Below are 25,521 nucleotides of genomic sequence, written 5' to 3' on the forward strand. Positions count from 1 at the left end.
GCCTTACAAAAAAAAAAAGACTAAGAAACAAGATCAAGTTTCAACCTGTTTCTTCTGTAAGAAGGCGGGACACATGAAGAAGGATTGTACCAAATATGCCACTTGGCGTGTAAAGAAGGGTATAATTCTTACTTTCGTTTATTCTGAGGCTAGTTTAAGTTTTGCACCTGGTGATACTTGGTGGGTAGATTCTGCTACTACTACTCATGTAAGTGTTACTATGCAGGATTGCCTGTGGAGCCGCTACTCATGTAAGTGTCACTATGCAGGGTTGCCTGTGGAGCCGACCGCCAAGTGATGCTGAAAGATACATCTACGTGGCAGACGGCAATATAGTTGCAGTCGAAGATATAGGAACCTTTAGATTATGTTCCACGAGTGGATTTTACTTGGATTTATTAGAGACATTTTATGTACCGTCATTTAGACGAAATTTGGTTTCTGTTTCTCGTTTGGACAAATCATGTTATTTTTGTTCGTTCGAAGACAATAAAGTCAGTCTCTTTTATAATTCGAATAATATTTGCTCTGGTCATTTGGTGGATAATCTATATAGGCTTGACTTAAATTCCTATAATAATGAAATACTGCAAACGGGTACTAAACGAAAACTAAATGAGAATTCGGCATCATCATGGCACAAACGCCTAGGTCACATCTCTAAACAGAGAATTCAGAGGCTTGTGTTGGATGGAATTCTTGGACCCCTAAATTTGGCGGACTTTGAAGTCTGTATTGAGTGCATAAAGGGGGAAAATAACAAACAAAAGGAAATTAGGTTCCGAGAGAGCTAAAGATGTCTTAGAACTGATACATACCGATATATGTGGCCCATTCCCTACTGTCTCTTGGAAGGAACAACGGTACTTTATTACGTTCATAGATGATTACTCTCGTTATGGGTATCTATATTTAATTCATGAAAAGTCCCAAGCCTTGGATGTTTTCAAGTCTTTCAAAGCTGAAGTTGAACTTCAACTTGGAAAGAAAATTAAAGCTGTCAAATCTGATCGTGGTGGTGAATACTACGGAAGATATGACGGTTCAGGTGAGCAACGTCCTGGGCCTTTTGCCTTTTTTTCTTAGAAGAGTGTGGTATTGTTCCGCAATACATCATGCCAGGCAAACCTAGCATGAATGTTGTTGCAGAGCAAAGGAACCGAACTCTTAAGGACATGGTGAGAAGTATGATTAGTCATTCTTCCTTGCCTGAATCACTCTGGGGAGAAGCCTTAAAGACCGCAGTGTACATCCTTAATAGGGTGCCAAGCAAAGCAGTTAACAAAACCCCATATGAAATTTGGACTGGAAAAATGCCCAGTATAAAGCATTTGCATATTTGGAGATGTCCAGTTGAGGCGCGACCTAATAGGTCGCATGAAAGAAAATTGGACTTAAGGACAATTAGTTGCTACTTTGTTGGTTACGCGAGTGTTCACGGGGGTACAAGTTTTACAATCCTGCATCAAGGTCTAATTTTGAAACGGGAAATGCAAGATTTCTTGAGGATGTTGAGTTTGGGGGGAAGGAAATATTAGAAATGTTGCTTTTGATGATGATTCTATAACTGACAATGATCAGGACCTTGTGCCTATTATTGTTCAAGATACAGTTATAGTACAAGAGCACAATGAGAATCCTACTGTAGATCCAGTTACAGTACAAGAGAACAAGGAGAATATCGTTGTTGCTCAAGATACTGCTACAGCACAGGAAAATAATAAGAATCCTTCTCAATCCCAATCCATACAGCAAGCTTAACAACCTCAAGAAGTGTCATTAAGGAGATCCAATAGAAAAAGGAGAAAATCCATCTATGGTCTCAAACAAGCTTCCCGTTAATGGTATCACAAGTTTAATTAAGTCATTACCTCATGATTTTGAGATAAATATTATAGATGAATGTGTATACCGCAAGTTCAGTGGGAGTAAATACATCCTTTTGGTCTTATATGTTGATGACATTCTACTTGCTAGTAACGATATAGGCTTGTTGCATGAAACTAAAAAATTTCTATCGGACAAATTCGAAATGAAAGATCTTGGTGATGCCTCTTTTGTATTAGGAATCGAGATACTAAGAGATCGCTCTCAAGGTATTCTTGGATTATCACAAAAGAACTATATCGATAAGATTTTAAGTAGATATGGCATGGAAAGTTGTAGACCAATGGACACACCCGTAACTAAAGGAGACAAGTTGAGTCTCAAACAATGCTTTGAAAATGATCTTGAGAGGACAGAAATGCATGATAAACCTTATGCATTGGCACTAGGGAATTTAATGTATGCTCAAGTCTACATATATCCCGATATATCATTTATAGTGAGAGTGTTAGGTAGATACTTGAGCAATCCGGATATGGATCATTGGATAGCTGTTGAACGCGTAAAGCGTTGTTTAAAGAGAACAAAGGATTACATGCTTATTTATCGGAGATCAGAAAATTTGGAGATCATTAGGTACTCTGATTCCGATTTCATGGCATATGGTTGCGAAACTTTGTCACTAAGCTTCATATAGTAGATGATATTGAAAGGCCATTAAAGATATTTTGTGACAATAAGTCAGCAGTATTATACTCCAACAACAATAAGAGCTTGACAAAATTGAAGCATACAAACATCAAGTTCTTAGTTGTCAAGGAGGAAGGTTAAGAAAAATAGATTTCCATAGGACATATAGGAACAGAGTATATGCTAGCAGACTCAATAACCAAGGAATTGATTCCTAAATTCTTTCATGAGCACACTGCTCGGATGGGTGTCAATATTAGTGATGCCTTGATTTAGTGAGAGTTTATTTTATGCTATATGTCCTATGACAGATATTGAGTTATTTTCTGCAGAACTAAGTTGATGGTTTATTTCATGTTATATGAAATATTCATTTTGCAATATTTGTATTGTGTTTGATCTCAATAAAGTTGGACCAGCTGGAAATAGACATGCATGAGATCACTTGGCATGTAATTTCCATATTACTCATCCAACTTTGATCTATGTCATTGAGTATATTAGGATGGTGATTGGCGTGGTTTAGTCACGGCATTTAATGTGATAAAAGCCGCGGTAGTTCTATATCTAATGTATGAGACGAACCAGATTGTTAAAGTAAGAAAGAAATAGCATTCAGATGCGTGCATAAAGTTTATAAAGATGTGATTATGTCAAGAAATAGCATATGTATAGCCCAAGTGGGAGATTGTTAGGAAATTATTTGATTTCCTAACTTATTTGTGGGCAATACATATATTAATTATAATCACAAATTATGCTATTTCAAATTAAATAATTTATATAATGGTGATCTCATTTATTGTTGTAAATGCTAACTGAATAAGTCATTATTACTTTTGATTTGGAATTAAATGAGAATAAAACCGAATATTATCTTTTGTTCCTTAGATAATTATCTTTTTTGGATTTTAGATATATTATCTTTTGGGCTTTAGATACTATTTTATTTGGACTTTAGGGTTTAATGGGTGCCATGCTCAAATATAAATAGACCTTTAGGGTTTCGGTCTCCAATATACCAAAGTAATTTATTCTAACAATTCAGTCACCAAAAAAAACTCAAAGCAATTCATAACTAAAAAAAAAAACTGCTAGGACATAATTTTCAAATTAAATTTGTATAATTTTTTTATATCATCTCTCAATTTCACATATCAAAAACAAATTTATGTAAATTTAAGTTTTATTTAAAAATTTGTTATTTATCTATAAATTATTATGCTAATTCAAATCTCAAATATTTTTTTATTTTTGTAATCCATACTATCTTTTATTCTAACAGGTTAAGAATTAATTTATTGTAGATTAAACTTTAAACTGCTAATATTTGTTTTTTTTTTTTTTATAGAAACCACAGATACTTGATATTAGTGAACTAATGAGTTAACCAAGATTCTAAAAATTGGTTTAAACTGGTCGGTCGAATCAGTCGAACCATGAATCGTTGCAAAAAATGAAACAGTTAAATGTCAAAACCGCCAATTTTAAAAATTGCTATTAAACCGTCGAACCGGTCAGAAACCGTTCGATCGAATCGAACCGTGATTTGGCTGGTTTTGTGAATTGGGAAGCAAACGACGCCGTTTCATTGATTCTGAGTCAATGAACCCTAACTCCTCCACTATTCGGCTACTTCAATCTCCACTCTCGAGTCCAGCCCTAGCCTCCAGAACCAGAACGCTCTAGCCTCTCTCTGTCTCTCACACTCAGTCCAGAGCTCCTGGTCCTCCCTTACTTCCGTCCAGCCACCGCCTGCTACCGCCGCCGTCGGAACTTCCAGCTTCGAAGAGCCACCACCTGCTCCCTCACTTCCCCTCCATCGCGCTGCAGCCGTCGCAACCTTCCTTCCCCTCCATCGCGCAGCCACCGTGCGAACGTGGAAGCCTCCGTCGCGCAGTCACTGTGCCGTCAGTGCCAGCTCTGTTCCACTGCAGCCACTGCCCGTTCGAAGGCTGTTCGAAGCCCATTCAAAGGTGAACCTTGTCGTGGGGTCTCCCTCTTGCGTGCTCTGTTCAAGGCTTCTAGCTTCTAGGTAATTTCTTTTAACTATAATTGAATAATTTGTTGTTAATGTGAAGTTCTGTGAATTGTGAACCGTGAACTGTGAGCTATGTCTATGATTTAGATTTTTGATTTTTCTGTGAACTGTGAACTTTGTTGAATTGTTGAATAATAATGAATAATTATTGTTAGTTAAGTTGGGAATTTTGTTGTTGTAACTTGTTACTAGGTTGAATTATTTTCGAATAATTTTGACTTATGAATCATGGAAGGCAAAGTGAATACTTTCTCCAAGTTCAACAATTTCTTGGAGGGTAGTCTTTTATCTAATGCTTTTACTTCGAGTGCTGGGCCATTCCTTTAATCAATCCCATCCCTTTAAGCTGGCTGACTACGAACAGCCTTCTTCCTGACCGACCCTTGCATGCGTGGAAGTGAAAGGAAAGTGATGGAAGAGTGGGAGTTCCTGCTTTCAGTTCAAGGAAAGTTCTTTTCTAATCGGTTGACTCGTGGATCTTTCTGACTTCAAGTACCGATCTTCTATCAAAGGAACCATTCCAGAAGTGCCCTTGGTTCGGTGTAGTCTACATTCTTCGCTTAGTGTCAATTTTTTTGATGATAGAGTTAGGCTCGGGATTATTGGGTTGGAGTGATTTGCTGTGGGTTCTTGTAAACCTGTGATTTTGTACTTGTTAATTCGTCAAATAGTTGTTGTGATTCTTGCAATTGAGATTATTGGGTATCTTTGCTCTTCTCAAATTGTTAATTTGCTAAATTGTTGCTGTTATTGTGATTCTTGAGATTGAAATTGTCTTTATTTTTTGTTAGTGGGCTGCTGGATTTTCTATTTGGAATTTGTACTTGTTAGTTCATTAAATTGTTGTGATTCTTGAAAGTTGAAATTGAGATTATTGGGTTGCTTTGTTCTTATCAAATTGTTAATTTGTTAATTTGCTAAATTATTGGTGTTATTGTGATTCTTGAAATTAAGATTGTCTTTATTTTTTGTTATTGGGTTGTTGGATTTTCTATTCGAATTTTATACTTTGATTCTTTAACCCTAGGTATAAATTTTGTTGATTGATTAATTGATTAGGGTAGGGTTGTGTTGTGTCATTCCAAGATGAATATGATTGTTTTGCTTTGCGATGCTTGCTGGTTGTTATTTGATCTCACCGCATTTCAGCATTTGATCAATGAAATGTTTTGCAAACATCCAGTTTTTGGTTTGCATTTCCATATATTGACTTGGATTTATACCTTACTAAGTTATCCAACGGAATAAGTCAAGCTGATCTCATGAAAATCCCAAATGACTAATAAGATTGAATGACAAACTTGATCAGTTGGATGTAGGAATTTTATGTTTGGTTGGTTGTTTTTGTTATTTGACTTTTAAGTTTGTATTTGAATGAGATCATAATATTCTGGCTTATGTAGTATTTTTAATTTGGATGATATTTTAAAGTTTATGTTAGAATATAATTATGTTTTAATGTGTTTATCTATATTTTATTTATTATTTTATTATAAAACGGTTTTTTCGTTTCAATCACGGTCGAACCGGTTGAACCTATGAACCAGTGAACCAGTAGCTAGAGCGGCTTGATGACCGGTTCGGTTTTCAGAACCTTGGAGTTAACCACTAAATGAATACAAGTAAGAATGACAATAAAGCATGCTCATCAAGGGAAAAAAACAAAGAAGAAGATGATTACAGTTTTTTTCAAATATTAAACCTCTCTTCCTTTCTTCTTCGCCATGCCCTTTCCTAAGCCCATGCCCTATTCTTACCTATCTTACCAGAACCTCTACGAAACACTCAAGCATTGCTCCTCCCTCAAATCCCCACGCAGCGCCCGCGTGCTCCACGGCCACCTCATCTTCTCCGGCTGGTACGCCTCCGTCTTCTTGCGCAATAGCCTCCTCCACGTCTATTCCAACTGCCACCTCACCGACGATGCCTTCCGCCTCTTCCACGAGTCCACCACTCACCGCAATGTCTTCACTTGGAATGCCATCATCCATGCGCTACTCTCTTCTGGTCAGGTCTCCCATGCACAACACCTGTTCGACGAAATGCCCCAACGAGACTCCGTCTCTTGGACAACCCTCATATCTGGCTACTCTCACAATGGCCTCCCAGCTCATAGCATCCAGATCTTCGCTTCCATGCTCCGGGAATTCGAATTTCATAATGGTCAAACTCAGGACAAATTTGATCCTTTTTCGTTTACTTGTGTAATGAAGGCTTGTGGCTGCCTCAGATGCACTCCTTTCGCTCTTCAGTTGCATTCCCTTGTGGTCAAATTACGTTTAGGAGCCCATATCAGCATCCAAAACGCCCTTGTTGATATGTACATTAAATGCGGAGCGATTGGGTTCGCTGAGAGTGTCTTCTTTGGCATTGAGGAGCCCAGTTTGTTCTGTTGGAACAGCATGATTTACGGTTATTCAAGGTTGTATGGAGCTTATAAGGCTCTTGATTTGTTTGCTCGGATGCCGGAACATGATTCTGTTTCATGGAACACTTTGATCTCAGTTTTATCTCAGCATGGCCTTGGGGTCAAATGCCTTTTCTTGTTTTTAGAGATGTGTGATAGGGGGTTTAACCCGATTTTCATGACCTATGGTAGTGTACTCAGCGCGTGTGCCAGCATTGGTGATCTTGAATGGGGTGCACACTTGCATGCTCGGATTCTTCGCGTGGAGCATGGCTTAGATGCCTATTTGGGAAGTGGTTTGATAGATATGTATGCTAAGTGTGGATGCTTAGAATTGGCGAGGCGCGTGTTTGACTGCTTAGAGGAACGCAATGAAGTTTCTTGGACTTGCTTGATCACTGGTGTGGCTCAGTTTGGACTTGAAGAAGACGCTCTGGCATTGTTTAACCAAATGAGACAGGCTTCTGTTGTGTTGGATGATGTTACCCTTGCAACTGTTCTTGGGGTTTGTTCAGAACAAAATCATGCTGCTATTGGGGAGCTGCTTCATGGATATACAATCAAAAGTGGTATGGATTCTTATGTTCCTGTAGGGAATGCAATTATTACAATGTATTCAAAATTTGGCGATTTTGAGAAAGCTTATCTTGCATTTAGATTGATGCCGCTTAGAGATACTATATCATGGACAGCCATGATCACTGCCTTCTCTCAGAATGGAGACATTTCCAGAGCTCGTGAATGTTTTGATTTAATGCCTGAGCGCAATGTCATCACTTGGAACTCAATGCTAAGCACATATGTTCAACATGGGTTATCGGAAGAAGGACTGAAGTTGTATGTTCTGATGAGAAGAAGAGGAGTAGAACCAGACTGGATCTCTTTAGCTACTTCAATTAGGGCATGCGCTGACTTAGCTGTTGTAAAACTTGGGATGCAAATTGTATCGCATGCCATTAAGTTCGCCCTTATATCGGATGTTTCAGTTGCAAATAGTATTGTTACCATGTATTCAAGATGTGGGCAAATCAAAGAAGCACAGAAAGTTTTTGACTCAATATATGTGAAAAACCTTATTTCCTGGAATGCTATGATGGCAGCATATGCTCAAAATGGTTTAGGCAAGAAAGTAATTGAGACATTTGAGGATATGTTGAAGACCGAGTGCAAACCTGATCACATTAGTTATATTTCTGTTCTATCTGGCTGCAGCCACATGGGGCTTGTAGTAGAGGGTAAACATTACTTCAAATCCATGACTAAAGTTTTTGGTATTTCTCCTACAAGTGAGCACTTTGTTTGTATAGTAGATATGCTTGGACGAGCAGGGATGCTAGACGAGGCAAAGGAAGTGATAGATGAAATGCCTTTTAAGCCGAATGCTACTGTTTGGGGGGCTCTACTTGGAGCCTGCCGAATCCATCATGAATCACATCTAGCAGAAACTGCCTTGAAGAACTTGGTGGAATTAAATCCTGAAGATTCTGGTAATTATGTCCTTCTAGCAAATATATATGCTGAATCTGGAGAGTTAGAAGGTGTTGCTAATATGAGAAAGCTAATGAAAGTGAAGGGAATTCGAAAGAGTCCAGGCTGTAGCTGGATAGAGGTTGATAACACGGTACATGTATTCACCGTAGATGACACCAATCATCCACAGATAAAGGAAATTTATATAAAACTGGAGGAGATGATGAAGAAGATAGAACATACAGGAAGATATATTAGTCCAGTTTCTTCTCCCCATAGGAGTCAGAAATACCATAGTGAAAAGCTTGCCTTCGCTTTTGGGTTACTGAGTTTGCCATCTTGGATGCCTTTATATGTGATGAAAAATCTCCGTGTCTGCCATGATTGTCACTCGGTAATAAAGCTATTGTCTTTTGTCACCTCAAGGGAACTTATCATGAGAGATGGATTTCGATTTCATCATTTTAAGGATGGGGTTTGCTCGTGTAAAGATTATTGGTAACATGTGGTACATATTCTATATTTGCTCCCTCCCACATTTCTCTTGTTAATTTCTTCTTTCCTTCTCAACATTTATTATTATTGAAAAATCTTGCGATATATCGCATTTATGGAAATAATTTTCGCTTGTTCTACAGCACCACTGCATGTCTACATTGGTTTTGCATTTTGGTTTAATATTGAATTTAATTGGCCAGCAATAGCACCAAGCAATTATCATTAGTCAACTCCTTACTGATAATCATCTAGTGCACAGTAGTTGCAGGAGAGAAAGTGGACAAATCCTGACTCCTGTCCACTGCACCAGAGGACCCTCCAGCACATTGGGAGCAGGTGCGGTGTATGTATATATAACTATGTCCAATACTTGGTTATTGTTTTCATCTTTCCATGATGTGATACATTCAAGTCCATAAGTCCATTACTTATTAGCATGTGTGTAACTACTAAGTAGTGTATGGCACACATCTTCAACCTGGTTTATTTTTTTAAAACAATCATTACAGTTCTACAGTTGAAATGTTGAATGTCAGCTATAAGGTACTCAACTGATTTTTGCAAGATCAAAATATCCTAAACAAAAAAGTTGTTTTCTAATGGAATCAAGTTAATGTCATTTGGTGAGCAAAATTAATAATGTATGGACAATTTTTTACTGTGCAGTCTATGGACCAGATTGATGTCGCTAATCTAGTAATCTTTCAAAAACTAAAGTTATATTCTGAAAATTGTGGGAACTAAAATGCGGATTTTCTTCATTACAGTAATAGGCGTCATTTTTTCAGTTTCATAATTTTGAGTAATGAGTGTCCTGAAGACGGGAACTAGATTCAATCACTGTTTGGAATAATTTTACCAAAGAAACTGTGAAGCTAAGTCAGGCAGGGAACCTGACTGTTTATTGCCATTTATTTCCTTTTTCTATTTAACCTAGTTTTATATTATTTGTGGTTATTTTGATGCTGGAATGTAATGCACAAAGTTGCTTTTTAAGTTCCGGTACTACTTTGATGTCACTATGTTATTAATCTCTTTTGCAGGCATTCATATACTATTATGATCCCCATAGAGCTGGAACAAGATCCAGTAATTGAAGGTTCAGTGTCATTGACACAAAGCAAAGAAGGTGCTCGGTTCATTCATGGATATTCAATTCACGTTGAGTTTATGTGAGGTGAGACATTTATCTAATCTATGAAAGATTCTCCTTCTTTGACAATTCATCAAGGTATAAGTTGCTGCTTCCTTGTGCTGCTTATTTTCAGTGGTGTTTGTGTTGTTTCTAAGGTGAGTTTGATTTGATGCAGGAGGGGCTTGGAGAAATGGATGAATCTTGGTTGGCAGAACTGATTAAAGTGGCAGCTGATTTACTGAACGATAGATTGCCTGAGGCGAGAGATGGCTCGGAGTATCGCAACTTCAATGTATGAGGCACTCACAAAGGACAAGGAACAGAAGCTGGAGATGTGGCAGTGCTTCTGCCAATCCAAGTTGACACCAATTCACGCTATTTCATTGTTTAAGATAGTTGGTACTTGAAGCAATATTGGGTATTGGGTGTATTACTCCGTAGTTTTATAGTCATATAGCAGATATCCAAAATTTAGTTCTGTATGTGAAGTTCCTAAGGCTCATGATGCTGCATGAGTAGGAGTTGTCTTGTTGAATGATGAAATAAAAGAGTTAATATTCAATTTGGTCCTTAAATTTACACGTGAGTCTCAATTTAGTCCTTGAAGTTTCAATTACTTCTATTTAGTAACGATCTTTATGTAAAATGATGCAGTTTTGATTTTGACATTCAAATAGCTCATAAACAGTTTTGCATTACTTATTTTGTTAGGTAAAATTTTAATAAACACTACTTATGATGTTTTTGGATTATTTGAGTGTCAATTAAAACGATATCATTTTACAAATTTTAGTGTAATGTCCGGCTGTCCACAACAGTGTTTCGTTAACGTTTGTATGTTGAAAATTGATTCAAGGACTAACATGAGTTATGTTCGCAAAGTTTGGGGATTAAATACAGGAAATTAAAACTTTAGGGACTAAATTGAGGCTTGGATGTAAATTCAAGGACTAAATTGAGTATTATTTCGAAATAAAAGCTTGTTTCTTTTTTTTTTTACAGTTGGTCTCTCGTAATGAAAAAAGCCATGTTAAAGAAACTAGCAGATTGATCATTAAAGAATAACAAAGATTTCCAATTTGATTTCTACTCCAGAAATTTCGACTACTTCCATTGAGTTCATTCCATTTATACAATTGGAACAAAAACTGAGCTGATGTTCCATATAACATTGTGATTTTTCCTACCTAACATTTTGCCTATTCCCATGATCAAAGAATTCTACCAAGATCAGAATAACAAGCACTCTCTTGACGCTGTACAAAACAGCAATTGCTGTTTCTATAATGGTCATCTGGATGTGATCACATTTTGATCATGTTCAATTAAAGAGCACAAGGCCTTCTCAGCATCACCAAGTGGTTGCCCAGCAAAGAGTTGAAGCTGCCTCTTCTTCACAACTACTACTTGCTTGCCACGTGACAATATTTCTTTTTTGAGTTCCTGCCGAACATCAAAACTAAAAAATGATTGGGCAGTGCACTCACCATATAGGGTATCTTTCACAAGTCGAGGTTCTTACTTGTATTGTCATCGGAACAGCATCTGCACTGAAATCACCCAACTCCTTGAAAGCGGACTCCAGTAGAAAACAAAAGTTGTTGGCATCAGCATGATCCTCAAAAGCAACAATATAGGAATCTTCACTTTGGTCCTGCCCCTTAGAACCGATCTTTACACTATAGATCCCTTTTGTTCCCCCGTTGACGCCTCCTTGCATGAGAATTACCTTCAAAAGTAAAGCAACTTGTGTCAAGATGGTTTATAAACTTGATAATAGTTGATGATAGAACAGAAGAAATTGCAAAGGTTTCCATAACTATACAAGAAAGTGGTGTGTATCACTATCAATGGGTAGGTATGCTAGGTCATTTCCATGCTTAAGCTACTGAAAAAGAGTTTTTCTGCACATACTAGAACATAACGGAGGTTGAGCCACCACGTATCAGTCTCGGTCTTTTTCCTAGCTAATCCATTTCTTGAACTGCCATTTATGTTCTGCAGCACATCCTTTTCAAAACTAGGGTCAGTGTCCTGCTTTTCTTCCACAAAACTCTCAGAATTTTGTTTCCTCGGTTCTCTCGATTGTTTTAATTCAACTCCAGACAACCCAAAGCTAGTCTTCCAGACACCACCTAAACATATTAACAAAATACACAAAATCATGCTAAGTTTATTATAAGCCAACCTATTTGTCACTGACTCACTGGTTGCTTCTCATAACTCGGGAGAAGACCCCAGCGAAATATATTCAAGAAGGATAATAATATGTTATATATTCATTGTTGTAATTGTATTCATTCAAATTCAAATTCAAACTCATGGAAAATGAAAGATGTATGAATAAACAAACTCATGGATAACAAGTTCATAACACATTACTGTTGTTTGCATTTGTTGTTTTAACTCCAGGTTTTGGCGTCTCCAGATTTCTTTCCAAATTCTTCCCATTATTTAGAATTGCCTCGGACTCTTGAGCAACAGACTCTCCTCTTTCTTTCAGTGGAACACTCGGTGTACTTTCCCGTATCTCGTCATCTTGTTCAATCACTGGCTTATCTTCATGTGATATTTGTGCATGATGAATATCATCACTCACAGAACTAACAACCTCCCTTCTAACTTCTGAATTTCTATCTTTGGCATCAGGTGCTTTATGATCTCGAGTCCCGGGAAATCCCTTGGGAGTTTTTGTTGCCTTAATCGAAGGGTACTTATATTTAAGCTTTTTCTTGAACATTAATTGCTCATTTCCTTCATGAGCATTCTTATGAGCATCCTTATTACCATTGATTCTATTCTGCAGCTTCATTAAGCGTGCACCAATCTCTCTCTCAATACCAGGTTTAGGACTAGAAGCATAACTTAAATCGTCATCACTTTCATAATCCACATCTTCATCATCACCATCTTCTTCTTCTTCTTCATTCTTCTTCTTCTTCTTCTCCATTCTCTCAATTCTCCGAGCTTTCCTTGCCATTAACTTAATCTCCTCAATTTTCTTTTGCCTCACAGCTTGACCCATCACACGAAGCACATTGCTACCGGTAACTGGCTCACTATTCCCATTTCCATTGAGCAAAAGATCTCTCTTTTCGCTTCCATTTACCTCAAAGTTCCCATCTTTAGTTCTCGAATCGTAATTCATAATAAACAAAACCGACAAAATCGCCTGATACACAATAGCCCCAAGAAAACACACACCGCCAAATTTGAAGATATCCGAAGCAGAAACTTTACCAGAAACATCCTTGGGTTCAATGGTGGCCTCGGAGACTTGCAAGTCTTCCAAATCTTCAGCTTCTTCGGTGGCGTCAGCGGCATCAACTTCGCCATGAGTCTCCTCGGATGGAGCCTCAACGGAGAGGAGCTCGTTTTCTTCAGTGGACTGAGGGCAGGGAATAGGAGCAGCGGGTTCTAGTGGTGGTGAAGGTTCTTGGGGAGGAAGGGGAACGACGGGTTTAGGGTTTAGGATTTTCAGAATTTTGGGTCGCAAATGATTTTTCCTGCGAGTGATTTTTGAAGGGCGTGAAGATACAATTGACAAAGCTAGAATAACGGGCTGGGTTCGTGTGGGGCAGGTGGAAGGTGCAACGAGGGAGAAGAAAGTGGAATGGGCACGCGCCATGGGAGAGAGTGTCAGTGGTTTGGTTGCTTCAAGATTTCGGCTTTGAATCGTTTCCTTCCATGGCTGCAGAAGGAGAAAGAGTAGCAGCTGAAGCTTGCTTGCATTCTCTGCTATGGTGGTCTTGTCTTTTTCGTTGGTGTTATTTCTATGGGGCCTACAGTTATTTGGGCCCTATCATTAGGCCCATTAGGTCCAATTTAATCATGCTATGATTGGGCACTCATACTTCTACAAAAACCATATCAACTACTTATATTAATTTAGTAGTTAACCCAAAAAAAACATCAAGTATCCGTGGTTTAAATTCTTCTGCCTTGGCCAATGAGCCTGGGCTCTAGTGGCATTTCTCCCCCCTCTCCACCTCAAGGTCTAGGGTTCAAACCTTAGAGGATACAATTGAGGAAAAAATATGATAAATATATGAGGAGTGTGTGGGTGTGTTGTGTACCTAGGATTGGGGGTTGTCCAATCCATTGGGGTACTTAGGATTGGGGGTTGTCCAATCCCCCGACCAAAAAAAAAAAAAAAACAAATGTCGAAAGTTTGACTCTTGTCATGTACATGCAGCAATATATTAGTCAATGATAAGCATTTAAATAGAGTTTAGATTCACAACGGATTAGTTATTGATCTACGGATTAGTTATTGATCTATTCAGTTTGGAAATATCATGAGCAACAAAAAAAATGTAATATCTGATTGAGAGATATCATAAACAAAAAAGTGCAATGAATATCAACTTTTAAATGGAGTTTAGATTCACGACCAATTAATTCTTTGACCTAATAACGCAGAGACCTACCGTGAAAAAAAATTATATTAGTGATTTTTAACTATATATAATAAATATTAATTACTGTATATAGATATTATCATATTTATTAATTTTCTTTCACATTGAACTGCCAATCAAATTGCAAGAAAATGTTCAATCAACATTACTCCTTATAATTATTCACCATGGTGATTTTTTAGTTTTCTGCGATATGATTTACCGAAAATGTTATTTTCTCTGTTTGTATTGCCAATGTATAGAAATTAACCACCTCTTAAAATTTTATGTATATTAATCAAAATATTGCAAGCATATAAATCCCCAAATAGTCACAAAAAAAAAAAATAAATAAATTCCCAAATAAATCACTTTCACTTGAAGCCTGAACAGATAAAAAAAAAATGGAATATCATTGTCACTTAGAAAGAACAGCATTGACTCATATGGCTTAAAATGTCAACAAAGTAGGCGTCCTGTCTCATTAGCCTGTTGGCTTAAATTGAAATCCATATATAAATAGGTAGGTAGGTTGTTGTCGCCAACCTCAAAATCCTAATCTTGAAACTTTGAACTTTGAAGTTTCGCCTTCCCCCTTCTGTGGCTGCCACAGTGAGTGCCACCGCAACAACCACCACAAAATGCCCTTTCATTCCAAGTCTTTCGTCTCTTACAACCCTCAAATGCGGTCTCTTTCAGCTTCCCATCCTATCCGAGCTCCTCTTACCAACCATGATTCCGAAGAAGATGAAGAGGGAAGTTACGCCTCTGAAAACGGAATATCTCCTCCTATCCATGGGGCTACTTTACCTGTTAGGCCCTTTGCCAATTTGTCTACCTATGTTGATGGAGATGATGAAGACACTGAAGGTGAAGAACAAACCGATGATGAGATTTTAGGTGTTGTGAGGGTGCCTCCTCCCCCCAGAATTAGGGTGTTTGATGATGTTGAAGTTGAAGAACAAAATGATGATACTTCTGCGAATTCATTACCGGTTAGTCATTCATTGCTTTCAGATGAGTTTTCTTTCAACGATTTCTCTTCGAATAATTCTGTTGCTGAAGCTCAAGATGACATTGATAGTGTTGGGATAGGTCTTGATGAAGAAGAGCTTGATCTTGATGGTAGAATAGATTATGATGATGATGATGATGATGATGATGATGATGATGATGATTTCTCTGATGTTATGTCTCGGTATTCACAAGATAATTTGAGCAATAGACAAGTTGGGAAGGTTAGAATAGTGTTAGATGAGTTTGAGAAGGGAGAATTTTATGACATAAACAGAAATGAGGGAAGCCCCTTAGAGATGATTGAGAATAATTCCACAATGCTAGCGAAGTTGGAAGTTGACACCAGAGAGGCTATTAACATGGTCAATAGCATCAACATTGAGGATTATGGCAATAGCAGACTGCCAAAACAGAATAGTAGTAGCATTCATGATCCGCAAGAACAGTATTCCCAGCCTGAAACTGATTTTATAATGTCGGTTGAACAAGTCTTTGCTGACACCATTGATGATAGTGCAACTCAAAGAAGTGTAGCTAATGGAAGTCAAGGTCTTGCAACCAACCAGGAAGGTGAGTGCAAGAAGCTGGTAAGCATACCTAAATCCTTGGTAAACTCAAACGCCAATTTACATGATTCGTCATCCGGTTTTGAATGTAGTGATGATTGTGAAGGTAAACAAACTCACTGTGTTGAGTCTTCTCGATGGTTGGACCCAACACTGCTTCAGGGGAACGGATATTTGGAAAATGATCTGTCTGAGGCCAATTTAGATGGTAATCAAGACAACCTATTTTGCAACCACGTGGAAACAGATCTTAAATTTGGAGTCACAGTTAAAGAAGAAGCCAGTGTTGCATTAAATACGATAGCTGAAGAATCAAAGAGACATGGTTCTGCTTCAGATGGAGATACGGAAAGCTTGATCACAGTAAGCCTAGAAGGCCTTGAACAGTTCAAGGAACAAATTTCCGCCCTCTCTTATCTTTTGGGGTCAAAAGGTTCTTTAAAGAACTGTCAACAAGAGGAACTTGTCAGGAGTTCACATGAAAATATAATGTTATCAAGGGATGACGCACAAGGGCAATTTGTTAATGTTACTTGTGGTGGTGAATGGAATGGCAAGACCAATGCTGATGAATCCAGTGCTATCTTACTCAAAGATCCAGGTAGTCTCGATTTCTTACTTGAATTTGAACACAACTTAAGCAACAAAGATAAGGAAAAAATACGGAGGGTACAGAACAAATGCGTGAAATTCTTGAGGATTGTCCGGCGATTATATTTACCTATGGAAGATTGCTTTGTCTCAAAGGTGCTATGCAGGTTAGTTGCAGATATTGGAAGGCGCTCAAATCAAGAATTTGTCATTGAGTCAGCAAAATTATCAGCAAAGAAGCTTGAAGAAGATTGTAGAGATGATTTAGACTTCTGTTTAAACATTCTAGTTCTTGGGAAAAGTGGGGTGGGAAAAAGTGCAACCATAAATTCTATTTTTGATGATGTGAAGGTTGTGACAAATGCATTTCAACCTGCTACGACCTCTGTAGAAGAGGTTTCTGGAACCATAGATGGAATCAAGATCAGAATGCTTGACACACCTGGTCTGAGGTCCTCTATGAAGGAGCAAGCTTTCAACAGAAAAATATTGTCATCTATCAAGAAGCATATGAAAAAGTTTCCTCCAGATGCCATTCTCTATATTGATCGGGTAGATGCTCAGTCCCGAGATCTGAACGACTTACCAATGTTAAAGTCAATCACAAGTTCTCTTGGTCCGTCAATATGGCAACATACTATTCTTACCCTGACTCATGCTGCTGCTTCTCCGCTTGATGGACCATCAGGATCCCCTTTGCGCTATGAGTTATCTGTGGTGCAAAAATCCTATCTTGTTCAGCAATCAATTGCACAGTCAGTAGGTGATCTGTGTCAACTGAGTCCAGGTTTCATTTGTCCGGTGTCTCTTGTTGAGAACCATCCATTAGGTGGAGAATATGTTCTTCCGAATGGACTAAGATGGAGAAGCCAATTATTAACTTTGTGTGCCTCTCTAAAAATTCTATCTCAAGTGTGTCCTGTGACACTGCCTCCAACTCCTTTTGATCGTTGGAAGCAATTTTTCTTCCAGGATGACACCCCGCAGCTCAGCCATGTCTTTTCTTCTCTATTGCAGTCTCATGCTCACCTAAAATTCAAATCCAGTTGGAATTGAGTAGCTTCTGCTTTTCAAGCGGTTTAGAATGCGAGCTAGTCTCAGCAGGTTCATTAAAAAGCAATGTTTTGCAATATCATGAACATTTGTTGAACTCCTTAGTAGAAGTAGTGTTGAAAGTGAAAGCATTCAGATACATCCAGAAGAAAAGCAATTGTAGTGGCAGGTGTTGTTGAACACGGGCGAAGATTATATGATTGGCATCTTAGTTTGGGAGAGATGATAATATATCAATCCTTGTCTAAGCTGTTTATAATGCCAATGTTTCGATGTAGTCATGGCTGGAACCATGATCTTAAGTGTATTCTTTGCATGAATATTTATGGTAGCTTTGTAGCTTTTGGAAGCATAGATAATGAAGGTTAAATTTCCACTTAGATTGCATGATACCATAGCAGTGATATCCTCTGCATCGTATTTAATACAGTTATGGTAAATTTGAGATCAATTAGCTAAGTTAAGTTTTGCAAGGTAGCATTTCTGTCTCACATACAGCTTCATTAAATTTGTGCAATGAGTACAGGATTTGTAGCATAAGCAGCCAAGATAGAGAACAATTTGTAGCATAATCATACTTAACTTTCCTGTGTCTGCTGCAACGCTGACAAAAGGAGTTCAGCTGTTAGTAATAATATATTATGTCATAAGATAACATCATTTTTATAATCTGAAAGAGTATAAAATTGGATTACTCACGAGAACAAACTTTAGTATATAATTTTTCCATCAGAAGCTTTATTGTCACTCCACTTTCACCCACCATTAGGCTGCGTTTGCTTCCGACAATAGGACAAGAAATAAAGACACAAAAATTAGTGTTATTGTATTTTGTTTGATGATAAACTAAAACAAATTATGAAAATTTAATTTATTCTTATTTTTTTTCATTCAAAAAATTGGAGAAAAAAAATATAATAATAAAAAAATATAATTATAAAAAATTAACAAAAATAATGAAAGAAAAAAAAAAGTAAGTTGTGTCTCTTATTAATGTCTCTGTATCCAGTGTCCTGCGTGCCTTTAAACAATCGCAACTATGTCGGGTGGAACACAGTGAACAAAAAGGCATACTATCAAGAGGCCCTTTTCTTGGTTAGCACTCTATCCAATAATCAAAATAGTTCCTCCCATTACATCCCTTTTTTGCAGATTTCAATTGTTTTGCCAGTTGCCACGGTGATGAATAGGAGACAAAAAGAGAAAAAGAAGTGACTCTTTTCATTTGGCTACCAAGTAAACCAAAAGAGAGTAAAAACAGTTTCTGATACAATCCCTCCCTCCCAAGCTTTTCTCTGAACCCATATCAATCTATGTACAATTATATTTATCTGTCTGTAAATATCAGTACCAGTAGAGAACTATCTACGACAAAAAGTATCAGCCATCACTGCACATACAATTCCACCAGAATCCCTACAAATCATTGCCTAATTCATCCATACTTTCCATAACATGAAATGCTGTATCTATCTAAAGAACCATATTTATATTGAAATCTGACTGACAAATAGACTGGACAATGCAGAATTGCAGATTCCTCCTATCATAATATGCAAATCATGAAGCACTTGGCGTCCTCATAAAGCAAACAAATTTTCTTCAGACCCGCTTCTGTTGAAGTGGTAAGAGATAACCAAAAGCAAACGGGTGATTACAGCATTAATCTGAATTGTGTGAATCAAGACACAAGCACAAATGAGACAAGGGTGCTTTGTTATTCTCCAAACTCAGTATAACTCAACAAGTACCATGACAATATTGTTAAACTAAACTGAATCAAATGAAGGAATGGGCACAACTAAGATGAAGGAATTTTGTTCTTCTCAAAATTCAATATAACTCAAGATACTAAAGCAATGATATCTGTAAAAGCAAAAAGAAAGATTACAACTTTTGTTGCTAAATAAAGAGATGATGAATGATAACAATTACAGGATCCACACATATTCTAAATAAATAGATAACTGCAGAAGTGAGCAGAGACTATGGAGGCCCAAATGAGTGGCAAGTTGTGGGGATACAAGATGAAATTTTGTTAAAGGTGGTATATATATAATCAAGATGAAGTTGGCAACTTGATAGCCTTGAAAGCTGGATGAAGCAATCCAAGCTCATCTTTGACATCAAGAGGGTTGCTGGTCTCATTCCTGACCCTCTTGACCCTGCGGCTAGCTAGTGACTTGTGTGTGAAGCCATACATCTGCAAGATCTGGTTGTCACCGAAATTGTAAGCACGGTCCATTTGCTTCAAGCACCTTTCAACAGGGTAGTCACCAAACTTGCCACAAGGCTTGCACCCCACAAAGTGAGTCACTAGTGGCCACCTATGGTCACCAAGTCCAGGGTGATAGTTCTCAATCATCTCCTCATACCTATCAACCAAAATCCCCCAATATCCATGGAGATAATAATGATTCTCAAGGTACACCTTATCACCCCATTGCTCCTTCCCAGTGGCCAACAAGTACACCATTGCAGATTGATCATCCGCTTCGAAAACCGGCCTGTTCTTCAGCTCCCTGGTGAGGATCTTGCCAGCTTCGTCCCTGATTTTCCCCTTAGGCCCCATTGGAGCCCAAGCATCAAGAATATCAAGAGACCACTGACAATTCCTGAGAAGGAAGCTACCAGTGTTCAAACCAATCCAGTTCTTCTCATCATACACCATCTCGTTCCAACCGTGCATCACAAAGTTGGAATCTTTGTACCTCTCCCAAGGCACCTCAAAGGCCATATCAGTGAACATGGCATCACTGTCCATCCACCATAGAAACTCAACTTCAGGGTGTGACAACAGAAGCTTCCGAATCAAAGGCAACTTAGCCCAAAACCCAGCCATTTCGGCATCAAGAAGAGCCATGTTATAGAAAATCTCGATCCCATGGAGCCTGCAATAATCGATCTTGTTCTTAATGGACTTCAAAAGGTAATGGTCCCCAACCGGGTTTTCACACGGTTTGGGGGAAGACCCGGTTACCAGAAGAACCCGGGGCTTATTGGGACCAATGAAGTTCGGGTAATCGGGGTTGTTTTTGAGCCACTGGCCACGTTGCTCGTCCCAATCGGAGATCTTGGGACCGAGAGTGTAAGGGGCGTTTGGATCGCGCTTTGGTTCGTCGGCGGAGGCGGCCTCGTCGACGAGGATCTTGGAGATGTCGAAGGTGGCGTAGTTGTTGGCGTCGTTTGTGGTGGTTTCGGGTTGAGCTTCCTCGAGCACGCGGTGGGGCTCCACGCGGCGGGACCGGTAGGCGTAGAGATGGCGGATCTCGTTGAGGTCCTGCTCGGGAGTGCCGAACTTGCCGGCACCGATTGTGCCGCGGAGGACGACGACGGTGAGGAAGAGGCAGAGGAATGTGAGGCTGCCGCGGCGGCAGGCACGCTGGATCTGGCGGAGGCGGCGAAGCCCCAGGCAGCGCTCCAGCATTGTCTTTTCTGAGTTGTATTGAGTCGGAACTCGGACGGAACCGCCGACACCGACACAGACAAACGGTTTTGTGTCTTTGCGTGTGTATTTGTCTGTTTTTGAATTGAGTGGCAGGATGGTAAATAATTGAGAAATTAGGGTGTTTCTGCTTGGTAGAGGTGCAGTGGTGGGTTATAGAGAGAGAGATCCACAAATTCAGATCACAACTCAAGTTGAGAATTGAGAGTTTAGTAGCACTCAGTTGGAGGAATCAACTTGGAATGTTCTTCTCCTATTTCAATTCCTTCTCATTTTATTATTATTTCTTCTTACATTTTATAATTACTAATTTAAAATGGAGGTAACATGATATGATATTCATATTCCTGTAAGGCTGTAACAAAAAACAAGAGGCGCCATTGTCAGCCCACTTAGCCCATGGTCCATGGAGAAATAGGATCCTAAACTCACTCTCCATACCCTTTCTCACATCTGGATGTGGCCCAAATCTAAATCTAAATGAATTGATGGAAAAAGGAAGAGAAAGAAAATATCATTGTATTTGTATCATTTTCTACAACTGCAAAGTGATCAATTATTACAATATTCAATATTGATCTATTAACATGGAACATGGATTAGCACTTAGCACACTTATTAGAAGAAAATATTAGTTACGTTGAGAGATGGATTTTGATGAAAGGTGGAAATTTTATAGATGATTAAATGTTTTACGATTGACTAAGACTCTCATACTTCAATTAATAAAAGAGTAAGCCAGATGTTAAATGATTGAAATGGATCATAATTGTAGATATTTATAAAGAAATTAGTAAACACTATATTATTTTGATGTTAAATTAAGCATTATTAATAAATATGATCAGATCGATTATGGATAGGTCATATCTGAGAAGGGGTTGTCTTTGTGTTGGTCCAAAGTTAAATTTTTATGATTTAGGCTCTTTATTAAGCTAGATACTAGTTGAATAATTTCACAATAAATTTAATCACGTTATAGTGATAAAAAATGCTATTTATACATAATATTAGACACTAAACATATCGGTATATTGATTTGGTGTTGTAAAGAAATAAAAATAAAACAATTGAGGTAGTGTGTATACTGTCAAGAAATATCGTTTAAGAAAGGTGGCAAAGTAGTCCAAACTCAAAATTGTATATCCCAATGAAGAGACAATCACCAAAAGGGTGGACCAATATTATTATATGAAGCCACATGCTATTGCTTAGAGGCCGTTTATCTATGACGGATAGGGATGGTCATGTGATTTGTTGCTATATTTATAAGAAGCTTATTATGCTCAAGATTAAACTTGTCAATTCCAAGACTCTCAAAAAAATGCATAACCTGAAAAATGTCTCTATCATGATAATGGAAGACACAAGGCATGATCCTACAACTTGTGACAGAGCTGATCAAATGGATCCTATAATCATTCATTAGTGTAACATCTAAAATTTGATCCAATTTAAGCCCAAAATCATATCAGAGTAGCAAAGTAACGAAGCAGGCCAACCTGACCATGTGAGGAGCACGTGGCCTACAATCTTTTCAGAAAAATATGAAATGCATGCTATATGATTAAAGATTAAAAATAGAATAAAATTTCTTTCCGTCTTTATAATTATTTATCCGATGGATATTTTGTCTTCTAACAATTATAAAAATATAAATCGATCTCTATCTATTTTTGTATTTATTCAATTCAGTTCTTGTAATCGATTAACAGCATATTACAGAGTGATGTATTAAGTAATGTGTCTAAGTGGTTTTATCTCTTTTATAATAGGGACAAATCACCTCCTAAATTTTTTAATCGCCCAGTGTGATTTCTCTTCTGCTTCTCCCGCTCCTTCTCCGTCGCTACCTCTTCCCTCTTCCTCCAAAAATGATTTTGATGATGATTCTGGAGAGGAGGTGAGGTGGGTTGGGTGCCAGGATTTTGGAGCTGAGGGAGTCAGTGGCAAGGAGGGAAGGAGAGAGAATTTCGGAGAGAGAGGGAGAGAGAAGAGACGGTGATGGAGAGAGAGCGGAAAAAGCGGAGGAAGGATCACACTGACAGTTGAGAGGTTCAGGGGATGATTTGCCCCTATTATGAAGGAGACAAAGCTACGTAGATATATTACCACCTGCTAACAATCGATTACAGAGATTGAATTGAATAAATATAAAAGTAAATAGGACCGATTTGTAATTTTATAATTATTAAGGAGCACAATATCCATCGAATAAATGGTTAGGGATTGAAAATAACTTTTACTCTTAAAACTATTATCATATTAAGTTGGCCACATGAAATCACTAAATTTGCCCCTTCATGTTTATTTATACATCAAATTAATTTGTTTGTTTGACTCAAGTTAGGGATACACTTAAAATAATATTTTGTCAGAGACATCTATTTTGTTTTATTTCTTCAAATGGAATTATTTATTTATATTTTTGCATTTATACTAAAAAATTAAATAAAATGTGTGTTCATTAAAAAAAGTGAAAAAGAAAATTTCCTCCTACCAATTTTGGGTATATATTTATATGAAAAATGTTTGATAATAAAAAAATTAATCAAAAACAACTAGAATTTATTTTATTTAACATTCATTAATTATTATTATTTAGTTATTAATTATTATTATTTAGTTATTGTAATAATTAATAAATACTAAATATAATAAATTTTGACTTTTTTTTTTAGCTCTCAAGCATTACCAATTTAACATTAACCCGGAAAATTTTGTGTACTATCTTCGATAATCAATACTGGTACCATCATTAAATTATAGTTAATATAGTTAGTTGATATTAATTTGGAGTAGTTAATAATCATTACTAACATATATACCTTAACTAGCAGTAGAAAACATACATTTTACCCTATCTTATAGTGAGATAATAGTACTGTAATAATAAGTTGACTTTCGTAATCATTAATTACTATTTAAAAGCTCTTCCTTTATTCGAGTAATATATCAATAAATTGCTGAATACTAGTCTAACCTCTAAAGTAAAATTTAATCTTCAATGACTCTTTGTCTTCTTTTTAACGCACTGGTTCAATTCATTGACAAGAGTGTCTTTGTGTTGCATTAAAATGGACGACGAATTACACATAGTAAAAATGAAATATCATTCTATTTCTAATAAATTAATATGCTTAACATACACGTCATAAAAAAAAGGCTAGGTTTTTAAGCTCTAATTTAATAAATTAGGAGATTAAAGAGTTCAACTTTTCTTATAAAAGTGTTAGGTATATTGTTAAAAATTTTTGTTAACATTGCTCTAGAACTAGCTAGAGTCTAGAATGCTAGATCTCTCATGAGATGTAATCACTTAAATTGTGGGTGCATCAAGTGTGATGTGTGGCATCTGAATATATCATATATATGTAGAAATAGATCCTTTCAATTATTAAAAAAAAATTGAAAAGGTAAAGTGTGATCTATAATCTTTTAATGTGCTCTTTTTTATGTTTTCTCTTAATTCCACTTATAAAAATGAATAGTAGAAAATCACACTTTACTCTCTCAATTGTTAAAAAAAATTGAGAAGATCTATTTCCTATATATGTACTATTTAACAGCTTGGCAGGGTGTTGAGTATAATATTTGGTGTAAATGAATGTGAGCAAAATCAAATTCAGATGTGCACAGATAAATTCCTCTAGGGAGATAGTGTATTTATATGAATGTGTAGAAATTAGAGTAGAAGAGGTTAAGCTAGGTAGCTACTCTATTCAAGTTTGTGGTCCGGGACAAAATTATAGTTGGACAGAAGATAATGGGACAAAGGGTTTGTGAGGTGTATTTAGTTGTCACACACGAAAGTAAAGATGCTAGATGGCATCATATTAATCATAGTAGCGCGTTCGTTGATTTTGATTGATGCGGATAATAATGCATGTGAGGCTGGCTTTAATCTAACATAAGAATATCATTTCCTCCTTTAAATTAAAGCAACGCAAAAGAAAGCAATGATTCCAAAGTCTATTTTCCAACCAAAGTGCCTACTCTGATCCCATTTATGCTTGATAAAGATCTCAACGTTATAAATTTAATTTGTACCCAACTCACGTTTTTGTTAATGGCTTAACGCTGCCATTTTTATTGCAATATCGTTTGATGCACTATGACCTTATATGTCCATCTATTTTTTAGGGGAACATCTGAATAAATTTGCAATAACCTAAAAAGGTGATCAAGAATTGACATGAGACTAAGAGGGAGAAATTTACGGAATATGATTATGAATGAATGAAGGAGGGGCATATTGGTAATTCAAGAATTTGAATTGAAAGTGTTAGGAAAAAGCGAAAAAGAGAAGGGAACAAGGAGGGACAAGGCACCAAACAGATACTGCCACACCACCCAGCTTCTCTTTGAAGCCACACATCCC

The 25,521-nt window shown here is 37.3% G+C and overlaps 4 protein-coding genes across 13 annotated transcripts; 2 read left to right on the plus strand and 2 right to left on the minus strand.

The window, feature by feature from the left end:
* The first annotated feature begins 4,128 nt into the window (after positions 1 to 4,128).
* LOC107464064 (pentatricopeptide repeat-containing protein At2g13600) lies at positions 4,129 to 10,647 on the plus strand. 10 transcript variants are annotated; one of them, XM_052254061.1, is made up of 5 exons: positions 4,129 to 4,552; positions 6,106 to 8,943; positions 9,074 to 9,276; positions 9,977 to 10,110; positions 10,244 to 10,647. In XM_052254061.1, exon 2 carries the CDS (start codon positions 6,283 to 6,285, stop codon positions 8,935 to 8,937), a length of 2,655 nt encoding a protein of 884 aa, XP_052110021.1. In that variant the 5' UTR covers positions 4,129 to 4,552; positions 6,106 to 6,282; the 3' UTR covers positions 8,938 to 8,943; positions 9,074 to 9,276; positions 9,977 to 10,110; positions 10,244 to 10,647. The 10 variants fall into 10 exon arrangements, 5 of the variants coding, with proteins under 5 accessions (XP_052110021.1, XP_052110023.1, XP_015938464.1 ...); XM_052254063.1 differs by having other exon boundaries at positions 9,074 to 9,269; positions 9,977 to 10,164; XM_016082978.3 differs by having other exon boundaries at positions 9,074 to 9,269.
* Positions 10,648 to 11,098: 451 nt separating this feature from the next.
* LOC107464118 (uncharacterized) lies at positions 11,099 to 13,804 on the minus strand. The gene is made up of 4 exons (XM_016083027.3): positions 12,451 to 13,804; positions 11,983 to 12,203; positions 11,591 to 11,797; positions 11,099 to 11,511 (listed from the first exon to the last, which is right to left on the minus strand). Exons 1-4 carry the CDS (start codon positions 13,694 to 13,696, stop codon positions 11,359 to 11,361), a joined length of 1,827 nt encoding a protein of 608 aa, XP_015938513.1. The 5' UTR covers positions 13,697 to 13,804; the 3' UTR covers positions 11,099 to 11,358.
* A 1,228-nt stretch (positions 13,805 to 15,032) lies between these two features.
* Positions 15,033 to 18,075, plus strand: LOC107464099 (translocase of chloroplast 159, chloroplastic). Its single transcript, XM_016083009.3, has 2 exons — positions 15,033 to 16,055; positions 16,158 to 18,075. Exons 1-2 carry the CDS (start codon positions 15,110 to 15,112, stop codon positions 17,696 to 17,698), a joined length of 2,487 nt encoding a protein of 828 aa, XP_015938495.1. The 5' UTR covers positions 15,033 to 15,109; the 3' UTR covers positions 17,699 to 18,075.
* Positions 18,076 to 19,502: 1,427 nt separating this feature from the next.
* LOC107464139 (xyloglucan 6-xylosyltransferase 2) lies at positions 19,503 to 21,404 on the minus strand. Its single transcript, XM_016083049.3, has one exon. It carries the CDS (start codon positions 21,120 to 21,122, stop codon positions 19,755 to 19,757), a length of 1,368 nt encoding a protein of 455 aa, XP_015938535.1. The 5' UTR covers positions 21,123 to 21,404; the 3' UTR covers positions 19,503 to 19,754.
* Between the last annotated feature and the right edge of the window lie 4,117 nt (positions 21,405 to 25,521).

The sequence above is a fragment of the Arachis duranensis genome, chromosome 1 (genome assembly GCF_000817695.3).
Source record: "Arachis duranensis cultivar V14167 chromosome 1, aradu.V14167.gnm2.J7QH, whole genome shotgun sequence".
In the NCBI taxonomy this organism is placed as follows: domain Eukaryota; kingdom Viridiplantae; phylum Streptophyta; class Magnoliopsida; order Fabales; family Fabaceae; genus Arachis; species Arachis duranensis.